Source organism: Mauremys mutica, chromosome 9, assembly GCF_020497125.1.
Source record: "Mauremys mutica isolate MM-2020 ecotype Southern chromosome 9, ASM2049712v1, whole genome shotgun sequence".
In the NCBI taxonomy this organism is placed as follows: domain Eukaryota; kingdom Metazoa; phylum Chordata; order Testudines; family Geoemydidae; genus Mauremys; species Mauremys mutica.
The window spans coordinates 19,132,707-19,152,794 of NC_059080.1; the positions used below are offsets into that span (position 1 = coordinate 19,132,707).

The following is a 20,088-nucleotide window of genomic DNA, read 5'->3' on the forward strand; positions in this document are numbered from 1 at the left end:
CAGCAATCGACGTGGGTTTCCCTCCTGTGGGTGAAAATGGTCATAAACCTTTATTTACAAGACATTGCAACAAGAATATAAATGCAAACACACAAGCTTTTTCTCCAGCTAGTTCTCCTGCAGGGTTAAAGGAATACACACGTTTATAAGCCCAGAGCATGCCCTTCATTGGATTTTGCAGCATATGGTGCCGATGAAGTGCTCAGTGATCCTAAAATGACCATACTCTGGAGACAATCTTCAAATTTCTGAGGCCCTGCAATAGCCATGGAGAGGAACTCAGTCAACTCAGAACTCGATATTGCTACAGAACAATCTATATATACCACTCACCGCCAGCTTTATCGGAACTCCATCTAGGGATACACATGCTAGATGGACAAACTCTATATCTTTTCAAGGTTTGGGAAGGGAGAAGCTCCTATATTTAAGGTTGGATGCAAGGGCCACAGCCGCAGCACCTCCCTCTCCTTGCTTCATCCTTGTCCCAGCCTGAGACATTTTAGATAAACACTGCACATGGGGCTCCGTTTCCTGTTTCTGTACCAGTACTGCACTGCTCCAGCAATTGTAAAGCAACCATAACCTGGCACAACCAGCGAGCTGAGCATAGCAAAGCAGCCTGACGCACACTCCTGAGTGTGGCAGTGTGGTCAAGTAGATGGTGCAGTAGAGACACAGAAGACCTGGGTTCTATTTCCTGCTCTACCACAAACCTACTGTGTGGCCTTAGGCAACTCCCTGTTCCTCTGTTTCCCCATCTGTAAAATTAGGATAATGATACTGCCCTCATTGGTAAAACACTTTGAGATCTGCTGAGGAAAAATTCTAGATAAGAGTCAGGTGGTATTATTAATGGAGATATAGCTTACATTCAGAGAACGCACGAATATTTTCCTTGGACCAAATTCATCCCCTGATTTCAAGGGAGTCACAGTGCAGAGGAAATTGGCCTCTTGTTCTTAGAACCTGGTCCACAAGGAGACTGTAATTGTTTCTATGATCATTGTAGCCCAAGTTGTGCTCTCAGTTACATCCATGTAAATCTAGAGCAACCCCACCTGACTGGAGTTAGCCCAGATATGCAACAGTAGTTGGGAGCAGTCTTCGGTTCCTGCTGTCGACAGAAAAGTGGGAGTTCATGTGTATCAGCCAGAGAAGTTTGGACCATGTTGCCACCACGCCTCCTTCTTTTTTAGGAGAGTATCCAGGAAAGCTCATTGTTTAAGGCAGCACTCAAGCTCCACTCCATATGGATTTGCACTCTGCATGATGCTCTTCACTAACATTACGGGTTTGGGATGTTTTCCGGCGAAGCACGAGAGCCAGGTACAGATCAGCATGGCTGCAGCCGCCCCACCTCCCATGCAGTAATATGCCCAGCCAAGTCTGCAGGTTCCTGCAGAGGGAGAAAGAAGAGGGGAAATCAGGAGCCCAGTACATGTTGTAGTGCTGTGTCAGTCATGAAAGAGCCCTGTATTATCTCTGCACCTCCTTGGCCTAGTGGGGGAAAAGACGAGGGTGCAGCCTGGCGCATGGGGTACCTAGATAAACTTTTACTGAAATCATCTTTACATCCAAGGCCCTTTGTGATCTAACCCAGCCTACCCATCGTCTTTCAGACACTATGGAGCTGCTGACTCCTGCCATCCTTCACTTCCCACTCGTTAGATTTTCAAACAACTCCCTTTGTGCTTTCTCCCATGCTGCCTCTCAGACGTGAGCTTCCTGTACACACCCGCAAAGCCACGGCAGTGTTCCCCTCCAAATCTCGCCTTAAAACTCTCTTCAGCAAACAAAACAAAAACTCAGCCAGGGCCGGCTCCAGACCCCAGCGCGGCAAGCACGCGCGTGGGGCGGCCCTTTCCCGGGGGGGCGGCAGGCTGGGCCGGCGGACCTGCCGCAGTCATGCCTGCGGGAGGTCCACCGGAGCCCCGGGACGACCGGACCTGCCGCGGGCATGACTGCGGACGGTTCGCTGGTCCCGCGGCTCGGCTGGACCTCCCGCCGGCATGACTGCGGCAGCTCAAGCGGAGCCGCCGGACCTGCGAACCGTCCGCAGCTGCGGGAGGTCCAGCCGAGCCGCGCGACCAGCGGACCCTCCACAGTCATGCCCGCGGGAAGTCCGCTGCTCCCGCGGCTCCGGGGTGCCTCCCGCGCATGACTGCTTGGGGCGGCCAAAAAGGTAGAGCCGCCCCTGAACTCAGCAATGGTGTGGTCAGACCACTACCTACCATGCCAACCAATATCACCCCATTGTTTCCTTGTGCTCCCCGTTTCTCTGTTTGTATCCGTCTCCTGTCTCTTGTCTTATATTAGAGTGTAAGCATCCGGGAGCCGGTACCCTCTTTCTGTAATTTGTTTGTCCATGATTGAGGTGCTTAGGTGTCCCCAATACAAATAAATAATACTACATAATCTACCTGTTTATTGTCCTTCTTTCATCCTTTCCATGGTAAGACAAATCAGGGTTGATTTCAAGTATATAGAGCCTGATTTATAATATATGGAGATATACCTATCTCATAGAACTGGAAGGGACCTTGAAAGGCCATCGAGTCCAGTCCCCTGCCTTCACTAGCAGGACCAAGGTGGTTGTTGTTTTTTATTCCCCACTGTGTTAGTCCAGTCCTACACTTATTCCTAAAGTTAGTATTATTATTTATTTGTATTGAGTAGCATCTAGAGGCCACTGTGCTAGGAACTGTACACACATATAACAAAGAAACAGTCCCTGCCCCAAAGAGTTTATAATCTAAGCAGAGAGCAGTAGATTTACACCAGAGTGAAGCTGGGGTAATGCCGCAGTGAATCTGGTCCCATTTTTTTCAATGCATCTTTTCCTTTCTTTTTGTTTGTTTGGTTGGTTGGTTAAAACTTTACTATTTTATACTTAAATCAAATCAGTGACAGAGCCGGCACTGCTTTTCCAATGGGAACCATGGCATCTGGTTGCCCTGAGCTGGTGAGACACCCAGGGCAAAAATCACACTGTGGCATCTGGTCACTTTGAGCGGGTGAGACATGCTTGAGGCAAAAGTTAAACAGCAGCCAGGAGGAAAATCCAGGTCATTAACGCAACGCAGTCAGTGGAGGCCTAGGGGGAAGCTTCTCTTCTCAGATGCTCATGGCAGATTCTTATATCCTGCTTTATGGCCGGAACTCCCTCTGGGTTCTACAGGAGTGGATAGAGAGGAGTGGCCAAGTCACAATCGGCTACATCGGTCTGAGTTGAGAATTTTGCCCCGAAAGCAGAACAAGTTCTAAGAAGAGGAAATAAATCATCCAGCTATGGTGCTCGAAATCCAAGTTCCACTAAGCAGACAGATGGCTATAAAGACATTTGATAAAGTTTCCACACCTGGACTCACTGCTTTTGTGCAACACCAGAGCAGCCCTAACTGCAAGCCCCCAGCAGAAATTTCATCCAACAGAAAATTAGAGCACCAGCAAAGTTAAGTTGCATAAAATGATGGTCAGGGAACTAATTTTCCTATTGAGGGAGTTATGGCCTAGCCATTAGAAAGCCTACAATACACGCATGCATATGACAAAATCAGCCTCGATGCAGAGCGATGGGGAATAGGTGAGTCCCCGAAGCTCTTTTTCCTATGATCACTCACTGCAGGCCAATGTACACTCATGCAAAGGGACCTGGTGGTGGTGAAGACAATTGTATTCATCGGGCTAGCCCCAAAGTGTAGTTTATTACCAGATATGGTACAGGCCATGCTCGTTTATAACATATGTGATATTATAACATGTTATAACATTGCCTGTGATACTATAAACCTCCAGGTTCCTGCCTTAATTCCAAATTAGATAGTAATATTCATCTGTCCTTGAGTTCCCTTCACCGACCAATCAGTATCCATGAGTCCTGAGGTTGGATAGACAATCAGAAAGCTGAGGGGGGCCGGGGGTAGGGGGAGACGAAACATGCTCCAAGAATGGAGAGAATTGATACCATAATGGCACTGGTGGTTCTGTGCTTTACCCAGTAATACCTTGTCATAATTTCAGTAGTTACTAGGGCAGACCACTGAAAGCAACTGTAACTAACACATGGCATATTAATTCACATTAGCACTCTACACATAGGTCTTTTGCATGCTGAGAGTAACTCATGTCCACACTGCAGTGCTGGCGCCAATGTCATATTAGCGGGAGGGAATGTAGTTCATGTTGAGGGAACATCTACAGCAGGTGACAATTACACTTTAGGAAGAAAGATTCTGCAAGTTCTAGAGTCAACACATTGCACAAATTGGCCTTGGTTGTACACGCTGGCTGAAGCTAAATCCTTTGAAATGATGCCGCGTTGCTCAGTGGGCAACACTCACTCCAAGGAACCCCCTTTTCAGTCATGTGCACTGCAGTACAATAAACTCTGCCAAATTCAGGGCCATGAAAAACGCGTCACGGACCGTGAAAGCTGGTCTCCCCTGCCTCGCCCTCCCCAGCCATGAAATCTGGTCTTTTGTGTGCTTTGACCCTATACTATACAGATTTCATGGGGGAGACCAGCATTTCTCAAATTGGGGGTTCTGACCCAAAAGGGAGTTGCAGAAGGGTCACAAGGTTATTTTAGGGTGGGGTGGTTACAGTAATTGCCACCTTTACTTCTCCACTGCCTTCAGAGCTGGACAGCCAGAGAGCAGCGGCTATCGGCTGAGTGCCCAACTCTGAAGGCAGCACAGAAGGAAGAGTAGCAGTATTGCAACACCCCCACACACACACACACAATAACCTTGCAAAAAAAAACCCACACACACTTTTTTGGGTGAGGACCCCTACCATTCCAACAGGGTGAAATTTCACATTTAAATAGCTGAAATCATGAAATGTAAGATTTTTTTAATCCCATGACCACGAAATTGACCAAAATGGATGGTGAATTGGTAGGGCCCTAACAATAAGGTTTGCCTGTGTCATGCGGTCTCACAGTCATGAAGCCCAGCCACATGGAGCACTTGGACAAGCCGGGGAGAAAGGAGTCTCAGTAGTCAAACACACAATGCCCTAGCTTAAGACAGATCTGAGCTGGATTATTCACTCCCATCCAAAAAGCTGTTGTACTGGGTTGGGCAGATTGTTTTCCCCTTCAGGAAGCATGAGAGCATTGGAGCCGGCACAACAGAATCTGCAAAGATCCCTTAATAGGAAGGAGTGATCGTTGAACAGATCAGGCTGAAAATGAAGGACTCCACCACACAATTCACGTCCTGCACCACATTTCAAATCCTTCAAAGTGTGGGGGAGTTCAGAGCCGGGGTTTATGCCAATATCTGATTTAAAGTAATCTGCTAAGGGACACCCTTCATCCCGCCTGCTGCCTCTCTCCTGCTCAGTAGGCATCCAGTCAGTAAAGATGGCAAATGTCAGAATGAAAAGTAACATCTTTCCTAAACTGTTGTCCCCTGCTTGTGAGCTAGGTATTAATTATTAATTATTATTATTATTATTGTGCGACTAATTCAGGTCCTCTGCTGTCAGACATCCTGCACTGCCTAGCCAAAAACAATTAAAAAATCCACTACAAGGTATTATAATGCAAACACGGTGATCAAAAAGAGGCTTTAGCCAATGTACATCTCCATGGTTCAAGGGACAGATGTGCAGATCTTCATGGGATTCTATGGATAATTTGCACTGATGAAGGAAAGTGCTGGCTTCTCTGCTGGAAAACAGCAAGCATTCACTAGAGATCATCCTTCTAGGCTGGATTGTTATTGGCAGAAACAGAGCTATAAATACCTTGCACATTTTTTACTGTCCTTAGAGCTATCCTCTGAACAAGGCAAGTAATGTGTAGTTTGATGTTCTCTGCACTGTTGTGCCAGCGGTCAGCTTTGTTGATTTAATCCAGCAAACTGTGCTGCTATTTGAATATTCTTTGTGTAACTCAGGACTATGCCTAGCCCTGTTATTCTGTTGGACTGGGGTTTATTTCATTTATTCATTTATCTGCATTGTTTACCCAGTTTGTTCAAGTCCTTCAGGAAGGATTGCTCCCCACAATTACTGAAGTATCTATCCTTGCATAAATGCACTACAGCGAGCACAAGATTAGTTGTTTCAACGTCCCTTTCTGAATCTGATCTATGGGCCCAGTCATCCCTTTTTGCATAAAGACGTGCACGGGGGAAAAAAGACGCACCAAAACAATGCAGCTCCATAGAGTATGGATCTGAGTATCCAGCCTAAGCTAAGCAAAGCTTAGCTGCGGGAGTGGTCTGGGCTCATAAGAGGATGAGCAAAAGCCTGCTGAATGTGCTTCTGATCTGACTGCCATCTGATGATCCAGCCATGCTGAGCAAGCACAGCAAGGGTGCGCCACACAGAGGAGAGCTGCTGATGTGACTAGTCAGGCAGGTTTCCCCAGTTGGGGCTACAACAGGTGGTGAAATAAAGCTCAGTGACACTCCCTTGATTGGCTCTGGACAAACATGACAAACATTGTCCACAAATATTCTTTTGCATTTTGAAATGAATTCCCCTTTGGCTGAGTCTCTGCTTATCAGGAACGCTCCAGCGAGTGATATTTTTGGCAGCGATGTTTATGGAGATGGTGAATTTTAAACCTTTCAAATTCCTAATCACAAGTATTCACACTAGCAACATGTTTCAAAGAGCTACATTCGTCCAATCGGGGAGCAAAATGGGCCCTACCAATCAAAACAGCTTGCATGTGCCCATGAAAAGATCACAGAGGAATAACAAAGACATCACATAAATTATGGGTTATGAGTTAGTTATTTGCCCACCTCTAGTCAAGCTCCAACCATTAGATGAGGACACAAGACTGAATGCCCCAATCTCAGTCAGTCCTGATGTCACATGGACATTGGCACTGAGGTGGCACTCACACGTGATATGCAATTGTGCATGTATGTAAAGGCAGCAGATTCCCCCCCACCCCCACTTCCACCCCCAAAGAACACACACTTTAAGGCGCTACGGTGCATACACATCTGACCAAGTCTTTACCTCACTGATGTGCTCCTGCTCCATTGATGTGTGTGAGACTGCGCCTGGGAACAGAACCACTTAGTGACCCCGCTCACAGCTACACAGTCCTGTGCCTCCACTCAAGACAGGCAAGTGTAACCCTCATCCACCCAGAGATTTGCCTCTGTGTTGTGAACAGTGGGTGTATAAAACCTGCTGGAAGCAGCTTTAACCTATATACCATGGGCACCATTGTAACACTGTGCTGGCATGTGGGACGCATGTGGGATAAAAGATTTTCCACCTCTTTCTGCCACACCTCCAGAGCATGTGACCCTCACATGTAAGCCCTTCTCCAGCTGTACGCCCACTCACAACTCGTGACAGGAACACAGGGAATCGTACCTGGTGTACAGGGCCAGCTCGAGATTTTTTGCCCCCCAAGCAAGAAAAAAACAAAAACCTCCGAGAGCGCAACTGCCGAAGCAAAAAAAAAAAAAAGTGGCCGGAGTGCCGCCCCTGAAATTGTGCTGCCTCAAGCACATGCTTGGTTTGCTGGTGCCTAGAGCCGGTCCTGCTGGTGTACCTCACCTTCTGTTTACTCTAGGTCCTGTTTCCTTGAGGCACATTGCACAGGTCAATTCGTCCCTGAAGTATTTTATCCTACGAGAGTGGGGGGAGGGGAAGGAGTTGTAAGAGAAAGAGAAAAGGTTTCCACAACAAATAAGCTTTTAAGCTAAGTCGGGAAGGGGTAAAAAGCTCATCTTGTTCCTCTTTGGTAGGTATCATTGCTAATAGGCTCTCACTGAGTCACTCCATTCAAGTGTTGAGATTTGCTGTGACAGGATCACTCATAAAAGTTATTAAATCATCACTCAGAGATGGGCCTGACATTTCAATCAGAGACTTTGCTTTTATTCCAAGTTGCGAATCTCATTGGTTTGGAACATGGCCATATTTCCTTAGATTCAGCAGTTCATTAGATTGCATTGTTAACATTAAGAGAACTAAGCCACTGACCGGCATTTTAATCTCTTGCTCATCTCTGGTTTTTATAAAAGCCCTTGTCACCATGGTATCTAAGCACCAGACAGAATCAAGGAGTGAAAGCGCAAATCACAGAAGTGTTTTCTTCTATCCCTTCCACCCTGCTCTGCCCAGTCATTAGTATATTCATGTTCCCACAGGATTGAACTGGGATTAAAAGAAAGCCCTGGTAAAACCATCAAACTCTGCCCTCAGACCAATCCACAATCACCTGAAATGCCCCTGGTACTTGACAGTCGATATCTGAGTGTATCCAGCTGCAACCTCCCTTCCAACTATGCTAGAAACCATCTTGTGCAAAACATTTTGCTGGCATCTGACAGCTACAGTGAGCATGTGCAATGAGCCCATACATGTGTTGGGATGGGGACCAACGGACACCCAAGACTTAAAAGTAAATTAAAATACTTTTGTAACAAAAAAATAAATAAAATGCTGTTCCAAAAACAAGTCTGAGACCCTGGATTGTTAATAAGATTCATTAGTCATTCAGATACCACAGTGATGAGTATGGTATAGGGATAGATGGATGTCTACGTTTAAAACTAGAGTGGATGGGAATCTTCCATCAACTTTTTTTTTTTTATGGAAAATAGAGTTTCTGGGAAATTTTCTGTTTTGCCCCAAAAAGCCCATTAGGAAAATCATAATGAAATATTTGTTTCTGATCAGGGGAACCCAAATTGAAACATTTTGGAAGGTTGAACTGAATTGAAACACTTCATTTCCAGTCAGTTCAACATGAATGTGTCCATCTGAGCTGTCGCCGGGCCTCACAGAAGGTATAGTTCTGCTGTCTCCTGCCCCAGACTCGATTACATCTCCCAGAAGAAATTATGAGAATTCCTATTTTTGACCAGCTGTACCTAAAACATCACAATTAAAATATTTTAAAGGTAATTTTAAAAGCTTATTTACCTGTTGGGGCCTGAATTCAGGCACTCTGCGTTCTGTGCGTTTCCCACAGCGTGTGATAAAATCATAAGCACCTAAGACCTGATCCAATGCCTATTAAAGTGAATGAGCCACTTTCCATTGACCTCAATGAGCTTTGGATTAGAGTCCTAAACAGGTCTCCTATGTAATTTCCTAAATGGATTTAGATGCCACATTAGAGACATCAGCAGGCTTGCAGAGGCAGTACAAAACACAAGTCTTGGCAGGTAGCTAAAGTAGGAATGCATTTTGAAATATTTGGTGTTACAATGTATTTAGTTGCAATGTTAGGTTTACACACACACTCATTCTGTTAAGGACTTAAGAGATTAGATCGTTTTCCATTTTTTTTAAAAAAAGCCTTAAATGCTAATATTTTAAAGGTGACAGGTAGGACAGAGATAGTGGGCAGAGGAAGTATGGCCTCTGGGTAAAGCACTGGACTGGGCCTCAGAAGAGTTGGATTCAGTTCTCATCCTGGCTCTAGTCTCCTTGCAGGACTGTGCATCTAGCTGCAGTTGGAATGTTTTTGGATTTCAGTTATCTAATCAGCGAGTGGATGGGCACCCCAAAAACATGGCTCTGGATCTGGTGGTTGGTGAACCTCGCAATCTCTTTAAAGCTCTAACACAACCCTAGCTTTGGCACAGCCGTTGCTGTGTGCTGTACAATAATGTTTTCCTAATATTGGGTACTCCTGGGGAAATTCTGTTCCACTGCACATGTGCAAAATTCATGTCTGGTGCAGAATTTTTTCTTTCTGCGCAGAAAATACATTCTGCCAGAGAAGTGCCCTTCACCCACCCGAGGCTGCTGTGGTGCTAGAACAGACAGCAGCAGCTGACCAGCAGTAACAGCTGGCAACTAGCTGCATTCATCACAGCACTCTGCCCACAGAGCCAGGTATGGGATATGCGAGGAAGACAGATGGGGACACACAGGGCTGCTGAGGCGTCACAGACTGGTGTTCACAAGTGCTAGAGGGGGAACAGACTGGGGTGGGAGCTGAAGAGCTAGTGGGGTGACAGCATTGAGCCAGGGGCTGAATGGGAGGGAGCTTTAGGACCACATGGGAATGGAGGGTAGGGGGCTGCAGGACCACATGGGGACAGGGAGGTAGGAGGTGCAGGGACACACCGGGATGGGGGGGGACTGTCAGGATCATCTCCAAAAAAAACTGTTCCAGACTTCTCCTACCTACACCCAATAACCCTCTAGGTTCACTCCCAGACCCCTTCCTTCTCCCTCAGCTCCTCTGTTACCTCTGAGTCCCCCAAGCCTTTGCACTGCTTCTGAGGGGTGCAGGAAATACATTTCTGTATTGTCGTTTAAATTAATTCCTCAAAGTTCTGTATTAATATGCCTAGGAAGAAATCTATTTGTCACAAAAAAAACCCTAACATTTCCTGGATTTTTTTTTCATCTGTATTATGACTGACATACTTGCTGACAGCTTTTTGTAATAAATTACCAAAATAATTGAAACTGGTATAATTACACTGTGTTGTTTTGACAAAATATGCAAAATTTTGCAGAATTTTAAAATATTGTGTGCAGAATTTTTAATTTTTTAGTGCAGAATTCACCCAGGAGTAATTGGGCCAGAGTCACCCATTATAGTGTACAGCAATTGAGTAGTACCCTTTAAATCAGGGGTGGGCAAACTTTTTGGCCTGAGGGCCACATCGCGGTTCTGAAACTGTATGGAGGGATGGTGTAGTGTATTAAATTGCTCCCCATAGGAATGTGCTACTTATGGTTTACTGCTTATGGCTGCTCGTCCTGATGCTCTGAGCGGCATGGTAAGGGGGCGGGGAGCGGGGGGGTTGGCTAAGGGGCACAGGGTTCCGGGGGGCAGTCAGGGGACAGGGAGCAGGGGGTGGTTGGATGGGGCAGAGGTTCTGGTGGGAGGGGCGGTCAGGGAGCTCGGGGGTTGGACAGGCGTAGGAGTCCTGGGAGACCTGTCGGGGCGGGCGTGCGGATAGGGGTTAGGGCAGTCAGGGGACAGGGAGCAGGGAGGGTTGGATGGGACAAGGAGCAGGGAGGGTTGGATGGGACGGAGGTGAGCAGGGGGGGTTGGATGGATCATTTGCCCACCTCTGCTTTAAATAGTTTGGGCGCCCTCTACTGGGCTTCCCTGTCTTCTATTGCAGAAGCCACCAGAGCCTAACAGAGTAGTAATTTACACGCAATGCGAGGCATTTTATGTGTGCTAACGGGATTGTCTGTACTGCCAACTGGCTGTGTAGTCACGGCAGAGCTCTAAAAAAACCACCTCCATGAGGGGCGTAACTCCCAGCACTGGGAGCATGGTTCCCAGCGCTGGAGCACTGTCTACACTAGCATTTTACAGCGCTGAAACTTGCTGCGCTCGGGGGGTGTTTTTTCACACCCCTGAGCAAGGAAGTTGCAGCGCTGTAAAGTGCCAGTGTAGACAAGCCCTATGTTGGGCCAAATTAATCTATGACCTTTGATGGAGTTGCATGCGGGAGGAGACGCCTTGTTTGTTAGAACCGCACATTCACTCCATCTGCTGGGACAAGCTTCCTTCTTACCAGACCTACGTCAATGTGAGCCTGTTCCCAAGCCAGACCTTATTCGAAAGCATTTCCATAATGCTGTGCAGCTGGGTTTGGCATTCAGGTGATTCAGCTCGTCTCAAGGCAGTTCCCTTCAGTGCTGGGAGTTCTGATTTCATGACACGACACAAATACATTTTGCATTAGCAGTAGCAGCGGGACTCAAAGGAGGCCGAAGGTCCCATCTGTTCAGAAAAGTGACTGTTGAATAAGTGCCTCAGCGTGTGCTGAAGTTTAAACATATTTTTCCATGCAGCCAAGCTAAATGATGGCAGGGTTAAGGAAGCTCTCCCCCGACAGCACTCAAGTACTAGTAATTTTAAAATGAAAAGCCAAGGGCCTTGAGAGGAGCGACTGCCAGAAAGCACAGCAGAATGACAATCAATGGGTGAGGGTAGGGGGACCGGCATATTTTGCCGGGACGCTGCATACCACAGAGATAGGCACATTCCAAGCACTTGGCTAGGCAGAGACAAACAGGAAAGTCTCCTCCCTCCTCTCCCCAGAGAATGGAGGGTAAGTCAGTGGGAGAGCTGGATAAAAAGATGAAAGGGGAATTTTTAGAAAGGTTTGAAGTTTTCAAAAGGAACTGAATAGTTCAATATTCACCTTCCCCACCCTCCTTTATTTTTTTCCATTTCCATTTTGCTGTTGAAAAAGGGAGAGAGGCAGGAAAGAGAGAAAACCCCAAACACTGTTTGTTTTTGAACAACAGGCCATTTTTCAAGTAAATCATTTGTGTTTTTTATATTTGAAAAATGGTGACCAGCTCTCATCAGGAGCATTCACGGGAGTTTGAACCCACTGAGTAGGGTCTGAAGGCCGTGCACAGGATCTCACAAAGGGCCACTGCCGTTTCATGCCAGTCTTTGGTGCATGCAGACTGATAACCTATCTTCAGCAATCATAATACATAACGCTTCAGAGGAAGATGAAAGATGCATCAAGCCAATGGTGTATGTGTGTATATGGAAGATGGTACTTCTTTGGGATTCAATCTACACTCAGTCATCTGACACCCTGAAACATGAAACGTGATCCCTTTATTATCATATCTTGTAGTCTACAAATGCTGTTAAAGAACATTAATTATCCATCTCATTACTGAAATCTACAGCACTGCCTTAATGTAAATGATCCTACCTGTCTCACTTCCACTCCAGAAAGGATTGTTTTGTTGGGTGGGAAAAATCATTCCATTAATTAAATGCTCTGTAATTGTATAATGTGCTTTGAGGCTCATGGAAGGTGCTATATAACAGTAAGAACAACATGCTGCTATAAAACACAGGCAGAATAGCTAGAATTATATTAGACTAACTAACTAGTAGGACTACTTGAAAAATTCCCATCAAAACTGTTTTTAACAGAAAATTGAGTGAAACTTTTCATGTAAAGTGCCTGCTTTCCACAGAAAACTACTAATACTTTTCATGGAAAAAACAAACATCCAAAAACCAAAAAAATTCTTCCAAAAACTGAAAATGTTGATTTGGAAATGTTGTTGCTGTGCCTTCTGGGTTACCGGGCTGGACTACACCACCCACAATGCACCAGGGTGACTCAGCAAGAACATGGTACCATGGTGCATCATGGTAGATGTAGTCTGGACAAGGAGGCCAGCCTATAGAGAAGAATGGGGGTATGAGAAATACAAACTACAACTCTCATGCACCATAGCAGCATTTCCAAATTTTAAAAAAGTCCGTTTCCATCTGAATTTATTTGGTTTTCAATTTTTTGTTAAAATGTAAAAAATTTATGTGAAGAAAAAACTAATTTTCTAATCAGCTCTACTAACCAGCAGACACACTGCAAGAAAACAAGGCACAATCAATATCAATTTGTTAGATTTGGCACTTTGATTAGACATAGAGAAGAACCTCAAAGATACGAAAACCAAAGTTATGGACTGACCGGTCAACTGGATACCATGTGAAACTGGAAGTATCCAATCAGGCAGCAGCAGAAACAAAATTTAAAAAGAGCAAATCCTGTATTGTGCCTGTATTGCATCTTAAGGGTAGGCAGATCTGGGCTGCCTGTCCCCACCGCTACCCCTGTCCCCACCCTCATGCGTGGGGCACACACTTACACTAGGAGTTGAAGAGGCTGCGATTCAAACCAGGCACAGGACTGGGATCTGTGCTGCTTTTGTGTAAGCCATGGGTGCTGTTTTCACCCCCACTTCCCCGGCTGGTGGGAGGTGGGGGGGCTGTTTTCACCAACACCACCTCCCGCCAGGAGGGGGACTCGCTGTTTTCACCCCCACCCCCAGCCAGGCGGGGGACAAGCTTGCCCTGCCTGGGAAAGAAGCTGCCTGCAAGGAAGCTGCCTAGCTGCCTCTGGAACCTGGCCCGGAGTATGAATTGCTGGAGCCGGAGCTGTGTTTTGTTCAGAGTTAAGAACATTTTGGAGTTACGGGCAACCTCCATTCCCGAGGTGTCCATAACTCTGAGGTTCTATGTAGTTGTCTGCATTCAGCAAGGCTCGTATGTGAAAGAGACAATCCACCAGGCAGAAGAAAACCCTGATGGTTCTGGCTTCTCCTATTCCCCATTTCCTAAAAACAAAAAAAATTACTGTGTAGTCTTTGCTTCTGTGGAAAAGGGTTTCGAGAGCCCTTTGAATATCCACAGCCTTGTTGGATAGATGAGAACTGATGGTCAGTAACACTCAGAGGCAGATTAGAACTAAGTGGAACCCAGAATCAATCCCTCCTGACTCACTCACCACATGAGATCAACACCTCCATCCAAAACACGATGCTGATCGAGGCAGCTCCTTCCTCATCTGCTGCTTGCTTGTAGCAAAGAGGAGGGTCTCTTTAGTGCAAGGGTGGGCAAACATTTTGGCTCAAGGGCCACATCGGGGTTGCAAAACAGTATGGAGGGCCAGGTAGGGAAGGCTTTGCCTCCCCAAACAGCCTGTCCCCAGCCCCCTATCCAGCCCCTCCCACTTCCCGCACCCTGACTGACGCAGGAAGTGGGAACCTCTGACCCATCCAACACCCCCCCCCGCTCCTTGTCCCCTGACCGCCCCCTTCCAGGACCACCCCCCGCTCCCTGTCCCCGACTGCCCCGACCCCTATCCACACCCCCGCCCCCTGACAGCCCCACCCCCGGGACTCCCATGCCTATCCAACCCCCTCCCCCCGCCCGGTTCCACACACACCCGAACCTCCACCCCATCAAACCGCCCCCTGCTCCCTGCCCCCTGACTGCCCCCAGGACCCACTGCCCCTTATCCAACCCCGCTCTTCCCCACCCCCTTACCATGCTGCTCAGAGTGGCAGGACTGGCTTATTGGAAAGTCTGGGAGGTGGGCGCGTGCAAGCCACGCAGCCCGGCAGGAGCGGCAGGCCAGAGCGCTCCCTGTGTGGCAGCATGGCTGCAGGGGAGGGGGGACAGCAGCGTGGGGCCGGGGGCTAGCCTCCCCAGCCGGGAGCTCAGGGGCCGTGCAGGATGGCCCTGCAGGTCAAATGTGGCCCCGGGCCGTAGTTTGCCCACCTCTGCTCTAGTGCCTTCCTACTAAGGCAGGCAAATCACCTCTGGATCCTTTCACAGGTAAAGTGCTTCATCCTCAACCCTCTGGGACTGATCACAAGCAGAGATGGCCTGCTCAGCAGCAAGGCAGATCAAGTCACAGTGGGAGGTCTCACACAGCGTTGGAGCCCAGTGCTTCATGTTGCCAAATTTGAAGACCACAGACCCTGTTGCTCCAGGGAATTGACTTTTAGGAGTCAATGAAGTGGGTTTTAGCCCACAAAAGCTTATGCTCAAATAAATGTGTTAGTCTCTAAGGTGCCACAAGTACTCCTGTTCTTTTTGCGGATACAGACTAACACGGCTGCTACTCTGAAACTTTTAGGAGTAAGTCCTCTAGTTGTTTTTTAACCTATCTTTGTTTGAAATTACACATGCTTCACTGTACCACACTTCAGTTTTACTTACCTGTAGCGGGGTGGTCCCGCACTCCTGCCCAGAAGGGCTTAAAACAGCCCTGGCAGAGGGCTGGGGCAGGGAAAAAGCTATGCTGATTGGGGAAGTAAGCACAGCTGGGAGCCACGCCCAAATCAGGCCACAGCTGGCCTGTATGAAAAGTCTGGGAGCCAGGAGCTCAGCAGTCTCTCTCTGAACACTGAGAGAAGGGCCTGGCTGCAGCAGGGCCGCCCAGAGGATTCCGGGGGCTCGAGGTCTTCGGCGGCAGGGGGCCCCCGCTTCGGCGGTAAGTCGGCGGCGGGGGGTCCTTCCCTTCCGGGACCCGCCACCAAAGTGCCCCAAAGACCCACGGCGGGGACCTCCCTCCGCCGAATTACCGCCAAAGCGGGACCCACTGCCGAAGTGCAGCCCCCACCGCAGGTCTTTGGGGCACTTCGGCGGCGGGTCCCGGAACGGAAGGACACCCTCCCCCCCCGCCGCCGAATTACCGCCAAAGACCCGGCTGCACTCCGGCGGCGGGTCCCGCTTCAGCTGTAATGCGGCGGGGGTCCTTCTATCCCGGAGAGGAAGGCCCCCCCCCCTGCCAGCGAAGACCGGGAGCGAAGAAGCTCCGGGAGCCCGGGCCCCACGAGAGTTTTCCGGGGCCCCTGGAGCGAGTGAAGGACCCCGTTCCAGGGGCCCCGAAAAACTCTCGTGGGGGCCCCTGCTGGGCCGGGGCCTGGGGTAAATTGCCCCACTTGCCCCCCCCCCCCGGGCGGCCCTGGGCTGCAGGGAGGTTAACCAGGTATCTGGAGTGGAGCAGGGCTGGGGAAAGGCCAAGGGAGTCAGGAAGCTCCAGCCTACAGGCCTGGTAAGGCCCATTAGGACCTGGGTCGCAGGGGCAGCCCACGGGTAGCCAGAGGCAGCAGGTCTGAACCCCTTTGCCTGTGATGAGTGGCTGATACTGCAGTCTGCCCCAGTGAACAGGGGCTAGATGGAGACTGGGCAGTAGCCAAGACTGAGGCAAAGTGGGGATAGTGGGTGGGGGTTCCCCTGGGAGGGGGAGACCCAGAACTGTGGGGGTACTGCCAGGGGGCAGCACCCAGTTAAAGGGGCACTGGGGTCCTGGGAGGGACATGGGGGCCAAGCGGCAGTGGTACACCAGCCTGCAGAGGGCGCTCCAGATGCTGGAAAAGAGCTAATTCCCAAGATGACCAGCAGAAGGTGCCACAGGGTTGAGTCCTGCATATTTACATTACCCTTCTAGACACGCAAACAGTGCTGGAAGTACTAACAAAATATACATGAACTGCCACTAGAACAATGGGGGAACAGCTTGTGTGTTTACAGGACATTCCATAGTCCATCAAGGAACAATTGATCTCAGCCAGAATAAACAGACCTGTTCCCTTTGAAGGAACTCTGAATGTACCAACAGACCCTCCATCTATTTATTCTCTTAATACATGTGCCAGCAGAAGGTAGATGGTATAAATTGTAAAGTGGCAACTACTGGAGCTACCAATCCACAACGAAACAGACCGAAGATCCAGGGAGCACATTCATGAAGGGGGCATTTTTTCAGGATTTTACTAGGCTTTCAACTTGATATTGGCTGAGAAAAGCAGCCTGGTAGCCCCTTAAGAAGCTAGGGTGCTAGGAAAAAGCAATGGGGACCTGGAACTCTCATCAGACCCTGTCTGCACTAAGAAAATTCATAATTACTTTGCTCTCCTGGAAGCAGCAATGGCGAATAGTAGTAGTATCGAGTATGTAGTTTTACCACCCTTCATCTAACCATTACCACAGCTGGTTTTCACACAGCTGTCTTCTTTCATCTACATTCACTCCAGAGCCATTTGTCCTTCCTTTGACAATAAAAATCCGAAGTAGAAACCAGCTGCAAGGAAAGAGAGCGAAGAAAGCAGGATGAGTATAAGAATGCTGCAAGATTAAGAGACAGGAAGGTCTGGAGCAGCTGATTAAATTATCTGGCTATACTGACATCTAGAGTTTACTTAGGATACAGCCAGGTGTAGAGTAACATGCTCCTTGTTCCTTCAGAGGTGGGGAAGTAAAGCACTGAGAACCCACAGCAATGGGGGATGCATGTATGAGAGAATCCCCATATACCAGTGGCTCTCAATCAGTGGTCCAGGGCCCGCAAGGTTTCAGGGGGGCCTCCAAGCAGGGCCACCATTAGACTCACTGAGGCCCGGGGCAGAAAGATGAAGTCCCCCTGCATGGGATTAAAGCCCAGGTCCCTGAACCCCACCATCCGGGGCTGAAGCTGAAGCTTGAGCAATGTAGCTTTCTGGGGGCCCCTGTGGCATGGGGCCCCAGGCAATTGCCCTGCTTGCCAGCCCCTAACGCCAGCCCTGACTTGTATATGTAGAAAACCAGTTATTGTGACACAGGTGGGCCGTGGAGTTTTTATAGCATGTTGGGGGGCGCTCCGAAAGGAAAAGGTTGAGAACCTCTGCCCTGTATCACAGTCTTTCAGATATGAAGTATACGACAGCCCCTCACTCGGGGCTACAGCTTTCGTCTGGATTTCTCTATGAATGTACTTTTTGTAATCTTTGGGAACGGAGCCTGGAGACAGCCTTGAAGACTGGCATGGTCCAAGAGGCACAGCACAAGTGCGAGCAATGCAAGCATTCCACATTGCAAGATCACCCTCAGCTCGAAACCTCGGTGCATCGTTCTGAGTCCCCCTTGACAAAGCTTATTCCTAAGAGCTTTTTACTCCTTTTACTTTGTAATAATACACTTGATTTTTTTCCCCAGTGTCATCACCCAGCCTATGAAGAGATTCCAAATGAATGATGCCACTTATCTATCTGAGGTTAAAGACAGGGAGACAATTCCTGGGGCTACCTCAGTCCAGTGGCTAGAACTAGCAGATTCATCCCTATACTGATGCAGGCACAGAGGGGAGGCAGACTGCACCTCCACTATTCAGATGCTGTAGGGACTGGTGCAGCCCCCGGTGCAGACCCAGGCAGCCCTCAGACCTGCCAGAACTTGTACCCCTCGCAATGGGCAGTGTGGGCCCCTGCAGGGGTGCAGAATCAATAAGGTGCAGCTCCACCCTGGCCACAACTCTTACTTCTATTTGCCTCCTTCCCTGCCAGCCCACCTCTGCGCCACCCCCATGCCTCCCCGCTCCCAGCACAGAATGCCCCTGCGTGATGCTGAATGATTGAATATGACCATTTATATTGATATTACCACTGTTATACAATTGCAACAGCTCCTGTACAAAGTATATACCTTGTAAGGTATCAACGGAAAAGTTATGGTTTGCTATGTATGATAGGGTAAGGGCCTCGCCAAAAAGACTAGGCCCTCCATGGCAGGGGCTGCCCCCACTGCTGCAGACCAGCCACGGCGTCCCTCACTGCTGCTCCCTCCACCAGCTCTGCGGGTGCTCCTCCCCCGACCCCCAAGGCGTACGCCCAGGTGACGGTGCCCCCCCCCCACCTGCCACTACATCATCTCTCCTGGCCATCACCTCTGTTCCCATCTCTGGCAGTCAGGGCTCCTTCCCCACCATGACCAGGAAAAAATAATAATAATAATAATAATCCTGTTTATATGCATGTATCATCTTTGTATCTGAAGTTATGAATATTGGCTACATTTCTATCTCAAATGTGTTTGTACATGAGTGACATCTCTCAGGTAGATTTATCTCCGGGGACACAACTGTGTGCTGACAGCCCATTAAGGTCACTCAGCTCTAACAATGGGCCATTGAAGAAATGTGCTGCCCAGATAGCTCCTCCTGAGGATGCCTCAGACAGCCAGGGGCCAATGGCCAAGCCAGTGAGTCAGCAAAGCATGTAAGGACATGTGATGAGGACATGTGACCTGAGACTCCATCTTCTCCCAGACCCTGGACTTGATCTTGGGTTAGCATCTGTCCATGCACATGTGGGCTTTGTTTGGAACAGTAAATTTTCATGTATATGGCAGAGGATATAAAAAGGCACCAGAGACATCTCCATTGTGTCTTCATTTCTCTGGACTGGATTTCTAACAAGGAAGCTTTGAACAAGGACTGAGGACCCCCAATCTATTTGGGTGATTCCAGAGAGACTTTTGCAAACCAGCAGTTTATTCCACCACTGCCAGAAACCTGATACAAGGACTTTCCAATCACTTGCACATATATGATCTATTAGCCATTTATAACTCTCTTCTTGTCTTCTATTATTAAATCTGTAGTTACTCTTCTGCCCATCCTTAGTAGACTGATATTTGGGTAAGATCTGAGATCCATACTGACCTGAGGATATGTGTCTGATCCTTTGGGATTAGAGAGAACCTCACATATGGTGAAATGGGTTTTCAGTAACCCCCCACTATATTAGACTTGGTTGTCTGGATGGGAGCCAAGGGGTGGAATGCCTACAGGGGACTGGGTTTGGCTTCTGGTTAGCCAGTGTGGTGCTGCAAAAGCTCTTTTGTTACAGGCTTGATGAATCTAATTCTAGAATAAACCACCCGTTTGGGGGATTGCGCTATTCTGTGCAATCTGCCTTGAGTGTGGCGTTCTCAGTGAGGCCCATTCCAGGTACCCAGTCGCACCCTGCACCCATCACTGCTATAGAGCCTGCTCCCTGCCTTAGCACAGGGGCTCCCTGCAC

The 20,088-nt window shown here is 48.4% G+C and overlaps 1 protein-coding gene across 1 annotated transcript in view; it reads right to left on the reverse strand.

Moving 5' to 3' along the window:
• Positions 1 to 501: 501 nt before the first annotated feature.
• Positions 502 to 20,088, reverse strand: part of LHFPL1 (LHFPL tetraspan subfamily member 1) — a 39,364-nt gene continuing 19,777 nt past the window's right edge. Inside the window, exon 3 of the mRNA XM_045031377.1 lies at positions 502 to 1,399. Coding sequence (XP_044887312.1) covers positions 1,218 to 1,399 — 182 coding nt within the window. The 3' untranslated portion in view covers positions 502 to 1,217. The remainder of the gene's footprint in view (positions 1,400 to 20,088) is intronic.